The 16,316-nt window shown below is 35.6% G+C and overlaps 1 protein-coding gene across 5 annotated transcripts in view; it reads right to left on the reverse strand.

The window, feature by feature from the left end:
* SNX29 (sorting nexin 29) overlaps positions 1–16,316 on the reverse strand; it is a 100,563-nt gene that overhangs the window by 55,427 nt on the left and 28,820 nt on the right. For all 5 annotated transcript variants that reach the window (XM_032703714.1, XM_032703718.1, XM_032703719.1 and 2 more), the window contains 5 exons: positions 12,289–12,371; positions 8,638–8,744; positions 4,255–4,371; positions 3,830–3,885; positions 3,186–3,267 (listed from right to left, as the gene is read on the reverse strand). In XM_032703714.1, coding sequence (XP_032559605.1) covers positions 3,186–3,267; positions 3,830–3,885; positions 4,255–4,371; positions 8,638–8,744; positions 12,289–12,371 — 445 coding nt within the window. The remainder of the gene's footprint in view (positions 1–3,185; positions 3,268–3,829; positions 3,886–4,254; positions 4,372–8,637; positions 8,745–12,288; positions 12,372–16,316) is intronic.

Raw genomic sequence — 16,316 nt, forward strand, 5'->3', positions numbered from 1 at the left:
CAGAGATACACAATTTCAAATCAGCAAAGGTTAACAAGGTGCCTCATAACAGGAGGGCAGAGGGGGTCAATCTCTTTAGCTTTCCAGTAATAGAAAATGCAGAAGAAATCAAGGCATGTTAGAAATACATTTACATGAAGTGCATTTGGAAAAGCAGTGGGCAAGGTCTGTGCCCTTCTGTAACACCTTCATTTGGTAACCACATCTTCCCTTAATAGTATTACACACATGAGCTAATTTGCAATCAGGTTAAGCACCTTAAGGCTAATTTCCAATTAGCTTTAACTACAATTGTCAGTACTTAGCATATCTAAAAATTATGCTTAACCAAACCCAAAATTTCAAACTTTGACTCTTCCAACTGGTACACTTTGGCTTTCTTCAAAGTTCATTTGACATCTTTTTCTCAGAATGAACCAGCACAACCAAGAGTCAGTTTTTGCACCTCAAGTTATGGTCACTCAACTAATGGCAGAGAAATCTCAACTTGAAAAGATGTTGGTAATGATCTCACTAACATCAACATTCTGCAGTATTGCTACTTTCCTTTATATTGATATACCACAAGTAATTTCTCATGCAGCTGATACAAAGAGTTTTACATGCCTTTTAATTGATAAAGCAGTAAAAATAATGTTTATTATGAATAAGAGGACTCTCGTAAATGAGCTCAATCATTTATCCTAATTGCACCCCCAGTCCTTGTCTGTTCAGTACATACTGGTAGCCTGGTAAATACCCCCTTCCACAATTTCAACATTGAATCAAATTCTCTGTAATCAGAAGCACATGTTTTGGCACAGATTTAACAAGACAAATGCACAGTGCTGTTATTGAAGTTTTATAAATTAATGCTTTCCTGGTCACTATAAAATGTAAAATATATATTCAGCAAGCATGTGACTACATAACTGATCAGAGAGGTGGCAATCACTTCAGATGCTTCATTACATGCTATGCTCAGAGCATATGTTTATTTAGGAAAATTTCTTTTTTTCACATTCACAGTGGCAGAAAACAAAGCTATTTGCCAGACAGATACTCTTCCCAGTCACGCATCTGTTACTGAGATCAAAAAGTGGTAGGAATGCCATTAATCTATTCTTCCATAAGGAAAGATCACAACATTTACAATGATCAAAGTTTAATAAGAATTATGGAAGCTTTAAGTCAGTTCTACAGATAATTCTTGCTTGCTTTTTTTGAACAATTAAAAGACAAAGTTGAGCAAATGGACAACTGTTCACCAGAAGAATTCTACCATATTCTGTGCTATTCTGTAATTAAAGACAAATTAGTCTTACTACATTCTATGTCTATTCTAGATAGCTATATTTAACTTTTCACATTACATATATCTGTAAATTGCTACTGTGAATAGGTAATGGATAGAGCATATTCAAAAGAACTTGCACATTTTTCTTATATACCAATTTTGCACTCTATGAATGTCAAACATTATGAGTTTATACTGCAGACATAAAGAACCTAACAGAATTCTCAAAAATGCCTTTTTGCAGATCCAGAATTTCCAATCTTTTAGAAACTTGCAATATTTTGCTTCCTTTTTTCCTATTCTCCAGAGGCTTATCCTTCAATTACAAGTTCTTTGTTTTCCATTGATGACAAGTAACAGATGAAGTCTGAGAGCAACATCTAATCCTCTACTCACTCCAGCAGATTTTGGGTAAAGTAATGAACCTCTTACCAACTGAGAAGCTTTTTGTACTTTTCCTTTTGAAAAAGAACATGCACAACATCTATACTATATGTGAATTGTGCATAATTTCCAGGCTTTCATGATGCCACTCGTATGGTCACATTCAGTCAAACTGCATGACAAGTACTGAGCTCTTTAGTAACTAATTTGATGCCAACTTACAAGTGAAATTAAAAATACAGTAAGTTCTTCAAAAAATTCACAGAATGGGTGAATGGAAGGGACCACAGTGGGTCATCTGGCCCAACCTCCCCACTCCAGCAGGATGAAAAGAATAAAACAGAGCAACCTGGGAAATAAGCAAGAGAAACCAGAGCTCTTCTAGTGGTCATGGAACTGCTACATTATAAGAGTAGCAGAGATTTGGTGGGGTGAGATCCTGAGGCTTTTAATAATTTCTGTGTTAGCAGACTGATGTCTGGGTTTGAGAATGTGTAGCCAGTGACAGCAGAATGGAGGAACACGTGACAGCCAGAAAGACAAAAATTATCGCTCTTGTCAGCAAGTCAGGTTTCCACACTCACTTGTGCATCTGAATTTGATTGATTATTCAGTGGTTTTGAACAAATGACTAACTGTTCCATACTGTCAGCTTTTCTTTCCATTACCTAAAGTCTTATTTTTCATTCTCTATTGCTGGCCAAAAGGTGGGTGTTTTCCTATATTTTACAACTATCTGCCAACACTTTATAAATGATTCAAAATTCTACAAAAACCACCATTCAGAGTGAGAGGAATGTTAACAAGCTTCAGCAGTCTTGTTCAGAACTAACTACATGTGGCTGAAACAAAAGTGGAGAAATTTTGCAGCTGCTAATAATCCCCAAATAAAGAAATACAAACAGCCTGGGACAGCATATTAAAGAGTGTTTAAAGTTTGCCCTGCCATTCTATCCATGTGGGTGGATGGTGTCAAGAATCCAGGAATCAAAGAACAGTATAAGGTTTCAATGCCTCAACTGCAAGTCAGGTTGGAGCACAAACCCCTAAATTCAGACCTGCCTGAGCAGAGCACACTATGAACACACTCAGTGACACACAGTGAAGACTTGTTTCATCATTCCAAATGTTTTTAAGTGAGCTACTACAGTAAGCCACACCTGTCCGTCTGTCAAGCAATATTTCTGGTCATTGCTATCTCCAAAATGGAAATAAAACATGTACATGCTTTACTGTACACTGAAGAAGGGATTACTGATTAATATTGAATTGTTGCACTCCCTGACCAATGTAGTCATCTTATTAGCATGCTTTTAAAGTATTAAACTACTAAAAGTCAACCCTCCAAATATGCTATTTGGATAATCAACACAATCCTATGGTTGAATATATATGAAGTTACTGCTGCCTGTTCATTAGCTGATCTCTAATGAAATTATACGGAGATCTTTAAATTATTAAAATGTTCTATTTCAGTCAGAAGCTCTTACACAAAATCTGTGTTGAGATATATCTTATCACTTACCTGATAAACATGGAATGCATTAGCAGCTTTTCCACGCAGAAAGACTGAGGGAATCCAAACATTAATAAGAGCACGATTTGATCTGAGGAGGAGAGAGAAAAACTTAAAACAGGGAATCATATTTATGTGTATGAATTGCAAAGCAACTACATCCAATGGTTTAGATAATGATCAAAGTGACCAACAAAGCAACTTAACATTTCAAATGAAGTATCAGAAAAATTGGAGTTCTGCCTGAACTTTTTATATGTGCTGTATTTAAAAGTGCTCCCTAAAATTAACCCAACTGAAATAGAGCACTGACATAGAGCACCAAAACAATTCCTTCTGCAGGTTTTCTGGGTTTTGTTTCTTTTTTCACAGCATGGATTTGACTACTTTTGATTATATGCATGAAACAAAAATTATTCATTTCATCAAACCCAACATTTTGGCCCACAAAACTCAGCTAAATCCAAACTCCTTGCATTCAACATTATTAAAAACTACAGAATGTGCAGCTCTCCATACTTTTAATAATAGAACAGCTAAGAATTCAGTTATTGGAAATTACATAGGAAAAGCAAATTATGGAATCTGTTTGCTTATTCTTCTTTGCCATAAAGACAGTATGAAGAGAAAAATTCGTGAATTACAAAACTTACATTTCAAAATCTGACAAACTCTGATCTTCGGATGTTTGACTCAAATCTCCAGGGACCTGTGTTTACAAAACAGAAATAATTCCCACACGCTGGTTATTATGTTTTCAATTAAGAAAGCACAATATTATAAAGAAATTACAATTCAACATTCAATTTTATAAATGCCAATAAAAATTATTACTGAGAAACAATAAAAGAAAAACAAAATCGTTCAGAAGGATTGTGAACACATCACCCCTTGTGAGTCCTTCGTGTTAGAATCTGCTTATAGTTTTGTAAAGAAACAAGAATCACATGCTATCAAAAATACCGAGTAAGGTGGTGGTGTCAGATCTGCTATTTCTTATAAGCTGTTATATATTTCATCAGGAGTTTGAGTTTATTCCAGAGTGGTAGATTCTACAGTGCCATAAACAAACACTCACTGGGCCTCTCAAATCAATTAGTTCTTGTCTCATCTGGGACACGAGAGCTTCCTTAGCCATCAGGGCACGGTGCAGCCTCTCATTGAATTCAATCAGCTCCCCGTGCATTTCGGCCACCTGAAAAGCAAAGCCAAGAGGTAATTGTATTCTAAACTGAAAAAAATAAAATAAAATAACCACACTCTGTAATTTCTTATATGTATATCAAATTTTATTGAGGTTTTGTTTTATTTTGCCCTACTCTCCCAAGGAATGCATCTCATTACTAATGTTTGACCATTAAGAACAGAGATTGTTATAATTTTGACTCATGCCTTGCAATGTAGTTCTGATATTGAACTCAACAGGACCAAATACAATTCTATGCTAAATTTTATTCCTAACACAGGAGATCCTATGACAACTGATTCTAATAAAACTTTTGTTCTCAGTTTAATTCTTCAAAGAACACAGTCCTCAACAGGTACAAACTAATCACAGAATTCTGAACTGGGAGTAATGCAAATGCACAAACTGCATTAACTTTGTCAATAATTCATGAGTGATGTATTCTGCACTCTTACTTGGAGTTTTAACAGCACAGGAACTAGAAGTCCACTCATCCCAGGCAAATTTGTGAGGGGTCAAAGGAGCCTAAATACCAGTTAGTCTGGGGCACAGGTTGTTGTGCACAGGTAAACAGCTGGACCTCTCGTGGGGCCTCTTCAGACACCAAGTCTGGCTCTGTGTGTGTGCTCTCCATTTCAGAGTTAGGAAAGCATCAAGTGATGCAGGATGCGACAAGGGCTGGATGAACATCAAGGATGTGAAGTGTACAGCAGACAGAAGAAAACGGCAGCACTCAGTGGTTGGCCCCTCCAGGGGGCACAGCAGCTGCCCCACCACTGTTGTTATACCTGTTTGCAGTTACAGCAATTCTTCAAATGCCTCCTCATATCAGCATCCAAAGCTCAGAGAACAGCAAAGGTAATGCGGTAACAACATGAAACACAGCTGAATAAGATGAATATCAATCCAGCACCTTCAATATTATCACAGGGACTTGGACTACTGCCAACTCTCTTAAGAGTTCATAGTTTCCTTCCTGGAGGCAGTTCATTACTATCTATGAATTCCACGGTCTCCTTTTCTTGAATTACTCTGCCTTTTCCCTCTTCCCCAGGGAAGCTCCCCAGAATAAAGCAGTTGAATTCAGTTTAATTTAGTGCTCACTTTTAATTTTGTGCTTTGTTCCACAAAACCTGTCTCGTTCACGCAATCAAAGCAACCAGAAAAAAGCAGCTTCAATTTGACAAGGCAGGATCTGATATCATTGATTAAAAGTAAAAATAATTTTCCTGAGGTAAACTTCAAGTATTCTTTTCCAATTTCTTTTTACATTAGAGGGAGTCCTTCAAATCCAGTAATTCATCAGTGTAACACACATGCAAAAAGGAGCCAAACTAAGCCAACTTTATACTAGAGAAAATACTAATATAATGCCATTTACTCTAGATAAATTATTTTCCATATTCGTTTAACCACTAATTCCAATTTAAAGTGAGTGGTGTAACATTTAAGGATATGATAAGTCTCTGATTCTGCTTAATACTAACAGGTCACTTTTAATTACACAGAGATTGGGCTGGGAGGCAGAACTTCCTTGCATTTTACATAAAAAAAGGTAGAGAATATATAGAATAGAATATAGAATACTAGTTGGAAATGCACAGAGAAAAACCATAATACTGATATCTGGTTGACTGGTTCTCAAAATCAATATATAAATTTGTGAATGGATACAAAACTTAGTAGTTTGCATATCTGAAATCATGTTTGATTTTTCAGTGCCTGTCTCTATCAGAAGAACAAAATTCAGACTATCTGATATTATATGTGACTCTTCTCTCTCGGTCTAATTTGGATGTCCTTGAAATAACTTTCTACTTGCAGACTCGATTAATATGTAAATTCAACAACTCTCTCAAAGCACGAGAAGTAATACAAAAATTTATAAGTGTCCCTAGCAAAGTTAAATAATAAAAAGGAAATTTAACAGCAAATCACTTGTTACATCTTATCAAAAGGACAAATTGCCAGGTATCACTTATTAGTAATTAAGTTACTTCAGTCCTTCTTCTTGTCAAAGCAAAATGCATTACCACCAGAGCAAACCCAAAGGAGTGATCAGGTATACTTCTGAATTACAACATTAATTTAGCTTTCTTTAATATCAAAGTCTGCTAAAAACAATAAAGAGGTCTCCATATAATTATATTCTCTCAGTTATATCTTATGTCATCACATCTTCCTTTATTCAATCCACACTGAAGCTTAAGCAACAAATTGCCCTACTGCAACTTCAATCATCTTCACAGTTGTTTTTCTCCACAACAACATATTTGAAGCAAAAAAAAAAAAAAAAAAAAATCAAAGTACAAATAACCTAAGTTTCCCCTGGACAGATGATCATTCAGACTTGTTGGTAGCCACATCAGAAAACATGCTTATACTACTTCTTGTTTCACATCAAAGGACTAAGCTGCTAACTTAAAACATACTAGGAATGTTTCACTAAGCATTTGAATAACACAATCTGTCTTGGAAGGACACACTTAGAGCACAGAAACATTTAAGAACTTGCAACAATTCAAGATTTCTTTTTAGTATTATTTGCAGCTAAAACTCATAGAAGTTTTGCACAACCCACATCTGAATCAATTACTTTTTGTCAAGTCTATAGGCATTTTTTCCCCCAGTAGTCACAAAATACAAAACGTTGTATCTCCCAAGAAACTCTAGACAGAACTGGAAGTTGCTTCCTTTTGCTCTTAGTGGAAGCATGGATGTATTTTTCCTGTGAGATTTCATTTTCAAAAATTGATGATGTTCTACATTTTTCCCCAACAGAAACAAAGTCAAAGATCTTCAAAAAAAGGAGCAGGTATCCTACTACTAATGAATAATTCCATTTTTCTACAAGTGAAAAACAGTAAGACTCTAAGTAGCAAAGTCTAAAAATCTATTGATACAGCCATAAAATGCTCAATTATTGCTTCCTGTTTCAAAACTTTTGCAAAAAAAGTCCATACTTGTGCCAAACTTCCCTGGACAGAGGAAATTCCATCTCATCTCAGTAATAGCCTCACTTAATGAAAGCTATAGAAGGACTTGTGATTCCATAGAAAAGTGCTGACCAGTTTAGTAATTTAAGACTTGTTTTCTACACTGACTTCCAACACGAGTAATATTTAATTACAAGGCTGTGTGTCATGCTAAGACCTCTAAAGAAGGATTGTTACAGGGGTTTGTCTGCCACAAACTCACAAGTGTCAGTAACAAATCCCTGAGCATACAGAACAAACTTGGTAGAACTAAGGAGGCTTTCAAAGCTGAAAGAGATTTTAGCTGTGTTCTTAATTAAGATATTCTTTTGATAGGTACAGAACAGAGGAAGGGAATCAGAAGAACTCAAGTACAAGCATGCACTAGGGAGAGAAAAGGATAACCAAGTATGAATGTTTTACAACTGTATCAATCTCCTTGATGCATGACCTGCATTTCTAGTCCTCTTCATGTTAATCAATTAATGTGGGTATCCAATTTCAGAGTATTTTGGGCAAGAGAAAGACAGAGAATTTTTTTACTTTTTATAAAAATGTTCTTTTAATATTTAATAGGAGATATGAGTATTAGATATTAAATTTCATTACTTTTGTCTTGAAAATAATTTGTATTTAAATTTAGGATGAAACCCTAATCTATCTCTTTTTTTCTTTAATGACTTTTACATTAGCCTTAAAAGTAAATCTTACATTAAGAACTTTTTCTAACCTGGTCATATCAACAGAATTAGTAGCTTCCATCATACATTCCTGTAAGGCAGTATTCAAAAAGCAACACAAAAATGAAACATGGTTTGGCAATCAGAAACCAGAAGGAAAGCACAGAAAAAGCTACAGATTTCAGTATGTTCTCATTTTAAATAAAGCTCAAGTGCCAACACAGCAATGCCTGTAATTATGTACTGTAATTTACACAAAACCTGAAACCTGCTGTCTGTGATGTTTTCAACTTCACCACCATCAGTTAAAACCTCAAGGAACTTGTTTATTTATTAAAACCTTCATTTTTACACCAAAGCATAAAAATGTACCTCTGTTAGGAAAAGTACTTTTAATTATCTGGATTGCTTTAAATACGCCTTGAAGTTGAATGAAGAAAATTTACTCGCAAAAGCAAGAAAATTAATTTTTTCATTCCTTTTATTTTTGAAGAAAAAAAGTCAGACTTACCTTTTACAATACTGAGGAGAAAAATAACAGCTAAGCAAAGAAACCATTTAAGCTTCAAATGTTATAATGTAATTATGATTCCATTAAATTTGTGCAGTACAAACTTTACCTCAATCAATTTTCTTTCATAAGAGCTGGCGAGTTCCTCGTTGTTCTCTACTTGCTTTTGCTCTGGAATCGTAAATTCACCATCAGTGCTCCAAATGTTTGGCAGAACTAAAACAAAGAGATACCTCAAATTAAAATGTTAAATTCCACAAACATCTAAGACATCCTGTGTAGAAGTAATAGCTCTATAAGAAACAGTTACTAGAAGTATCAAAATAGAATGTAATATTAAACAGTATTAGAAAGACTAAAATACAAATTCTGCAAGGAGCCTTTTTTGTGAGTAATATTTAGAGTGGTACTCTTATTAGAAAAACAAATGTAAACTAAAAGCAATTGGCTGTTTTCTGAGTAATATATGAAGGTAGTAACTGCAAATCCTGCCCAAAGTCTTTCAAAACTAAGTCTCTGCTTCTCTTTTAAGACTTTTTTCTACTTGGCTTCCAAAACATCATTTCATATTACTTGCACAGACTGCTTACACATCATAGAAATTACAGAAAACAGGGCTGAGAATGGACATTCCATACTCCATCCCGTATTTCATGGTTTTGCATAAAGCAGAATCAGCTGTAGTTATTCCACTCCTGACAGTTAATTGTCTAATTTATTCCTAGAAACCTCCAATATGAAGATATCATGCTTCCCTGCACAATCTATTTAAATTTAAGTATTCTTCTTATAAAAGTTGTCTTGATAGCTAATCAAACTTCCTTCACCTGCCATGTAAGCCCATTACTTCTTTTATCTGCAGTGAATGAAAACTACAGCTTATTCTATTCCTGTTCCCAGCCATCATTTATGTAAGTGATGATCACTTTAAAGGCCTCTTCTAAGTAAATCCCCTCCAAGTTACACAAAGTCCAATTCAACTTTTCCTCGTAGATCATGAATTTCTAAGAAAATAAAAGTTAGCACATAAAAGTAAACAAGCCCTAATAAAAGAGAAGTTTAATAAATGCTTTCATTATTTTTCAAAATCTAAACTATACATTCACCCACTGTAAGGCAGATAGAAGACACAGTATTTCATCTGACTAAATACTCTTAAGCCTGAGAACTGATTTTTGCTTTGAGGAAGAATATATGCATTCAGAAGTTTATTATTCTTTAAGTGAATTCAAAAGCTATTTCAAGATCTTTTCCTTGTAAATATTGCTTGAAGTTCTCCAGCCAGAAACTTTAAAGATCAGCATTTTTATACAAATAATATTCTATGTAAGCGGGTTTGAAAAATGGTACACAGCCAACTCCTGCTGATGGCTGAGAAGTCAAGATGCTGATTTATTAAATATTTAAATACCAATATCAAACTGCTCAGTCCACAGCAGTGATCACTCATTTTGAAAGCTGATATGATATTCTGAACTCGACTCAGTTCTGACTCTTGGGCAATTTATTTATAATCACATTTGCTGAATGGGGTTTTTTGGCTTTTTTAAGTCACCACAAGGCAAAGTATCATGCTGAGTTTCATTTATTATTTTAGGAAACTATTTAAAAGCCATACTCAATAGCATTTTATCTTATTGTAGCAAACATGAAGAGTCTTCACTATTTATAGTGATAAAAATAACAGCAGCAGAAGCTCAGTTTATTTTGACTCTTTCCAAATAGTTTCACAGAAAATCTAAAAACCTAGTGTTCTAAAACCTACAATGCACTTCAGACTTTTGTTTTGATATCATTTGGAAAAAGATTAATTATCATGAAAATTATTTATTATGTATACAAACCATGGGTGCAATAGTTTCTACAAATCTGGTAAAAGAAAAAACTTCTTGTGTCTCACTCTTCTTTTTTGCAGTTAGTTGTCAGGGATTATTTACATACTTAAGTACTTACTTTGAGTCAGAAGCCCCAGTACTACTAAAATTTCACCCAAATCTTCAATGGCAGCTAAGAAAGTAATTCTAGTTTTATAGAAATACAATGTGTGGAGTTAGAATGTAAAAAAAATTATTACAAATAGTGCATGTAGCTGAATCCGGTCACTAATGGTAAATATTACAGAAAATTACTGTGGATTGATTAAATATCCTTGGAGCATAAAGCATACATGTGTTCATTTTTAGAAATGTTGGTACTGTTCCATCCCCCTTTTTCATCTATAAAATCTGACCATCCTACTCAGTTTCTATTCTTACCACTCCCTAATTTGCATAATTTTAACATGGTGGAATATAGCTAGCCTAGGAATACTTTTTTCTTTTCCTATAATTACACTCATCATGGAAACTGTCACTATTTAATGAAGGATAATTTCTGCTATTATAAGAAGCCTAAGCAATGCTTTTTGTGAATAATTCTTAATATGAATCACTACACTCGGCACAGTCGGAAGTAAAAACATGTGTTCTCACTAACAAATATCCTTTTAAGGATGAATGAAGTTTTTCAACTCCAGATAAGTATAGTGACTGGCCCTTAAGAGCAGTGCTGTTCATTCATATTGCCACTTACAGGACCACAATATTCACAATTAAAAAACCATCAGACAGATGGTGCCAATTTCTGAAAAGCCATCTCGTCCCTCAAAACACCTTCTTGTAGTCAGTGGAAATACAGGTCCCACCAGGAGAGGATTCAGAATCAAGACTCCAATTCATCTGGTCATGGACACTTCTGTCACAGACCCCAAGAAAAACAGGTAAGCCTGCTGCTAATTCATTATCTTTCAGATGTAAAACCTGCTCATTACTACTCAATACAGAGTCTATTTCAAATACACTGATCTCCAAAACAAGAGTACAACCTAGAGATACTAAATTTTCTCTCCTCAAAATAATTATTTTTATGTTCCAATATTAAAGCAATTCACAGATTATTGTTTATCTGACAGCTTTTTCTGGGAAGTTTCTTACTGAAAAAAGTAAGGCCACCTCATCTACCAGAAAATGCTCTGTAAAAATAAGTACAAAAATCTACATCACTCATTTTCCTCAAAAGGAAAATATATCAAGTATGTTATTTTCACTACTGGGAGATATTACTCTAGGATAGTTTGAAGAAATAAACAGGGCTTATAATCATCTCTTGCTATCCCCAGTTTCATGTAAATGATTTAATTTGTTTTGGTGAAGACTCAGCAAGGAAAGCAGAGACTTCTTCATTGTTTCTGCTCAGCAGTAATTTGATAGCATTCCATCACATAACATTCCCTTGTTTGCCATCAATTTGCATTATAAAACTCCTCACACAACAGCAAATAGCCCAGTCAGAGATGAATCAGGGACAGTTCTCACAGAAGCAGAATTCTTGTCTTTTCAGATGCTGATATTTTCCCACAGGGAGAGCTCATGTCACACTGGGCAGCACGTGGAAGCACAAACCCTGTCCCCAGCCACACTAGGATTGTGTGGTGTGGCTGAAGAGTTGGTTAAAGACCAGGGCTTGCACAGGACTGGGTGGTTCGTTGTCTAAAAAGATTCATTCCAGGATCAATCGGGGGGGGGAAAAAAAAAGTTTCTTGTAAATCAGAGCCAGGTCTAAGCACTGGGAACTCTTTCACTGTCGTTTCTCTGCAAGTCCAGGAGTCACGTCCATCATTTAGTTCCTATCCCTATGCCTCCAATATACTGCTTCTCAATGGCAGCATCCACAAAACCAAACCCTGTGTATGATTTTTTTCCCCTCTTCATGTTATCCTTACCTTCCACTGTTTGACCTTCTCGTCTGAGCATCTGCACAGCTCCTACATACTTCTTAAGTTGCACTTTTAGCACCTCATTTTCTCTATTGATAAAAAGAAAAGAATAAATATTATTGGTTTCTCAAAATAGATGAAAGCCCTTTTCAATGGAAACAAACATACTATCTGTGATAAGCTTTACCTAAGTTATGTCACCCCAGTGGGGGGGAAAAAAAGATTTACACATTAATAATACATTTACACCAAAGTATCAGGAAAACTAGTTTTCCAGGATCACATAAACACATCAGTGAAATAGATTATCTTGTAATCAGAAACTTTCATTAACTGTTTAATTTAGATTTTCTATACTATGCTATATTGATGGCAAACAAATGATATAGTCTCTCTAAATCAACAATCAATTAAAACACAAGGATGGGATACTAGACAAGGACATTTGTTGCCAGAGGAGAGGCACATGCTCCAGGTGTGATGGAACCCTGGGCATGTAACAGATCATAGAAAGCTGGAAACAGATGAAACACAAAGGCAGGCATTTTATTTATGGGAATTTATTTGAGAATTAGAAGTATTCAGAAACACGTGCAAATATGTTTGATGATCCTTATGATACTATATAAACATACACACACAAAATATACATATATTATGTATATATACATACACACAAATAAACTGCTGTTGTCAGCAATGTCACATTGCTCATATAAGAATCCATATTTCTATGGATTTCAAATCAGCTTTCTGAACTATGCAACCCCAATTTTATTCAGTGTTAATCAATAGAAGTGGAACTATATACAATATAATGAGTTTATATTATGAAACCAATCTCCACTTCTTCCTGCTCCCTCCCAGAAGAAGTTCCTTCATCCCTTACTAAATATGATTAAGTTGATTATCTTGTGTGTATCTCACTCTTTTTATAAAATGTTTTTGTCACTTGTGACATGTCACCAACTAACTAAGCAGGAAGAAAAAGTCATTTATTATAAGAATATTCAAATTAGTTTTCACAAGCACAAACAAGAGATATTTTTTCCTCTCTCTAAGAAGCTGCTTAAGGGAAGTGATGGAATCATTTCAAGATGCACAACACATCATTTCACCCATCACTGAAGGGCTATGGCTGTGAATGAAGTGTTGTAAAACAGAATAATATAAAATGCCAAATCCACATGCAATGTGGCTTAAGTAATATAGACAGTAGATAAGAGGAGGCAAATTAGGTGACAGAATCTACAGTAAACAGAAGGTGCACAGAAGTGTAAGACAAAGTATAGCCAAAATTCTCATCCCCATTTCCCTCCACGGTGCATTTTCATCTTCTCTATCTGCTTTTCTTGCTACAAAGCCTGTCCTTTGTATTATGCTTTCCTCCAACACTGCTGAATATAGTCTAAGGATATGCAATCTGAGATTATCCAATTTCACAGTCAACTTCAATAAATTTCTTTGCCTTGCAAAGGGATGTAATAGCATTCCATACAGAAAAAGGAATCTCAATTAAAAATCTTTAGTATTGCCAAGAAGCCACTGGCACAATATGTCCATGAATTTGAGAAAGGTTCTTTGATAAGGACAAAAAAAACCAACAAAGAACCAGCTGACAACATAATACTACAGAGTCTGTTGAGTCTATTCTATCAGAAGACTGGGAAATAGGTTGAACACTGAGACTGCTCCTTTTGAAACAATATAATAACTGTTATGAAAGAGCTATTCAAATTTTTCACACAGAAGAATGAGATTACCACTACTTGAAACTGAAATTACCTAAGATTTTTTCCATTTTTCAAAGAAAACTTTGTAAACTTGGTAAAAATTTCTCTCAGTAAGCCAGCATTTTGTCTAGGAGAGCAGAGACTCTCTGGAGAGTCCAGGAGACCAGCTGAGTAACTGCAGATATCCAGAAGCCATCATTTCAGCACTGACTGATGTGTCACTGAAATTTGTGTTCTCAAAGCCTCCAGGAAGGCATTTATGTCAAATTCTTCAAAAGAGCTTTGGGGACACACATAAATATCAGCTCTCATAATGTGAAAAATATTCATTCATCAAATCACAACAGTCAGATTCTTACTGAATGATTTCCCTTGCCTTAAAATATTCAGAATTTTATAAGTGAGGAAAATTTTCTACTCTGGTCACGTGATCAATTGTTCTCAACATAAACAGTGAGGTTTCTCTACTTCAAAACATCTAAAACTTAGTTTCCTCTTATTCACCTACTGTATTATGCACTCACAGAGCAACTGCAAACTTTTTGTTACTTCAAATTCTTTTGATTATTCATCTTGCCCAACTCCTCGGTTTAAAGTATTATTTATTAAAAAATTTTACTACCCTTACTATTGCAGCAGCATCACCTACAGTGCACAAAGCGAACCAATAAAAAAAATTAGAAGGAAAACCTATATTCCAAAATATGCAATGTTACTAGGCTAGAAAATGAGTTGCAATGAATCATTAAAGAAATGCATCCCAAGTCCATAGTAACTGGTGACACAAGAATTTGTTGTACCTAAGCAGCTCCCAACACTGTTTTTATCACACAACAAGGCAAACTGACTGTCAGAAGAGCAATCAACACAACATACCCAGCCTCGGTAACAATAACAGAAATTACATAAACTTGTTTAAAAATAACTAGTTAGTCTAAGTGAGCATCTCTTCAGATCTTGTTATAAAAGCTCCTTATCTTTTCTTTAAAAAGGTATGTGCATGACAAATATCTGATTCACCCATATGTCACTGCAAATTCTAAAACTGTGGGGGAAGTGAGTCAAAGAAACATGAATACACAGTTCCTAGAACCTGAAACGTGAATATTAAATACTGAAGTATCTGCATTGTCTCTATTGCCTTACAGCACATGAATGTCAAACCCGCTTACCCATATCTCTCCCTACCTCAAGTGAGTAGTTCGATTGGATGTGTCACCAAAAGCAGAATTAGTAGTCTTCTAAATACTTTTTTTTCCTTAAGAAAGCTTTATATTTATCATTTTCAAATATGAGCTCTGCTACACAATAAAAAGCTTACAGGAATTTCAGCTGTGGCACTTTAGGACTGACACTGAGCACTCAGCCTGTGCAGGCAGAAAACAAACCCTTCTCTCTGAGATAAGGCCCAGGTTACTGTTCTTATTTAACTCTTGGGATGGGTTTGTTGTTTACTATACATGTGAATCATCCCCAAGAACTCACACATCATAGTTTACTCCAGAGATTATTTAGAATTGTAAGAAAAATCAAACTATTACAGCAGTATTTACCTTCAAAAGTCTTTCTTAAGATAAATCACATTTAGATGAGGGGAGGATTACAATTCTTTCAGTAGAGCTGTGGCACAAAGTCAAGCTGAAGGCAAATCACTACTGGGGCCAATGTTGTTTAACACCCTCATTAATGACCTGGGTGCTGGGCCAGGGTGCAACATCAGCAAGGTCACAGCCAACACAAAACTGGGCAGCAGCTGATACACAGGGGGGTTGTGCTGCCATTCAGAGGGACTGGGACAGGCTGGAGAATTGGACTCAGAAAAATTCCATGAATTCAACAAGGGGAAATGAGGAGTCCTGCGTTTGGGCAGGAATAGCCTGAGGCACCCATTCATGCTGAGGGGCTGGAAAACAGCTCTATGGAGAAGGATCTGGGAGTCCTGGTGGAAAAGCAGCTGACCACAAGTCAGCAACACACCCTTCATGGCAAAGAAAGGCAACAGCAACACTGCTGAAAACACTGCCCAGAGGGGCTGGGGGGCCTCCATCTGTGGGGATGTTCAAAACCTGACTGGAAATGGTCCTGAGCAACCTGTTACAGTTGACCTTCCTGGAGCTAGGGGAAAACAGCTGCACCACCTCAGAAACTGGTACTTGTTTGTTAATAATGTTTGGCAACAACTGCTGCTCGTGATGCTCAGCCATGAAAACCTGCCAAGAGGACAAAAAAGCATCAGCTCATGGAAAATGAAGTCATGCTTAAGTAATCCAATAGGAGAAAGAGATCAGATGGAAGTGTCAC

The sequence above is a fragment of the Chiroxiphia lanceolata genome, chromosome 16 (genome assembly GCF_009829145.1).
Source record: "Chiroxiphia lanceolata isolate bChiLan1 chromosome 16, bChiLan1.pri, whole genome shotgun sequence".
NCBI classification, from domain to species: domain Eukaryota; kingdom Metazoa; phylum Chordata; class Aves; order Passeriformes; family Pipridae; genus Chiroxiphia; species Chiroxiphia lanceolata.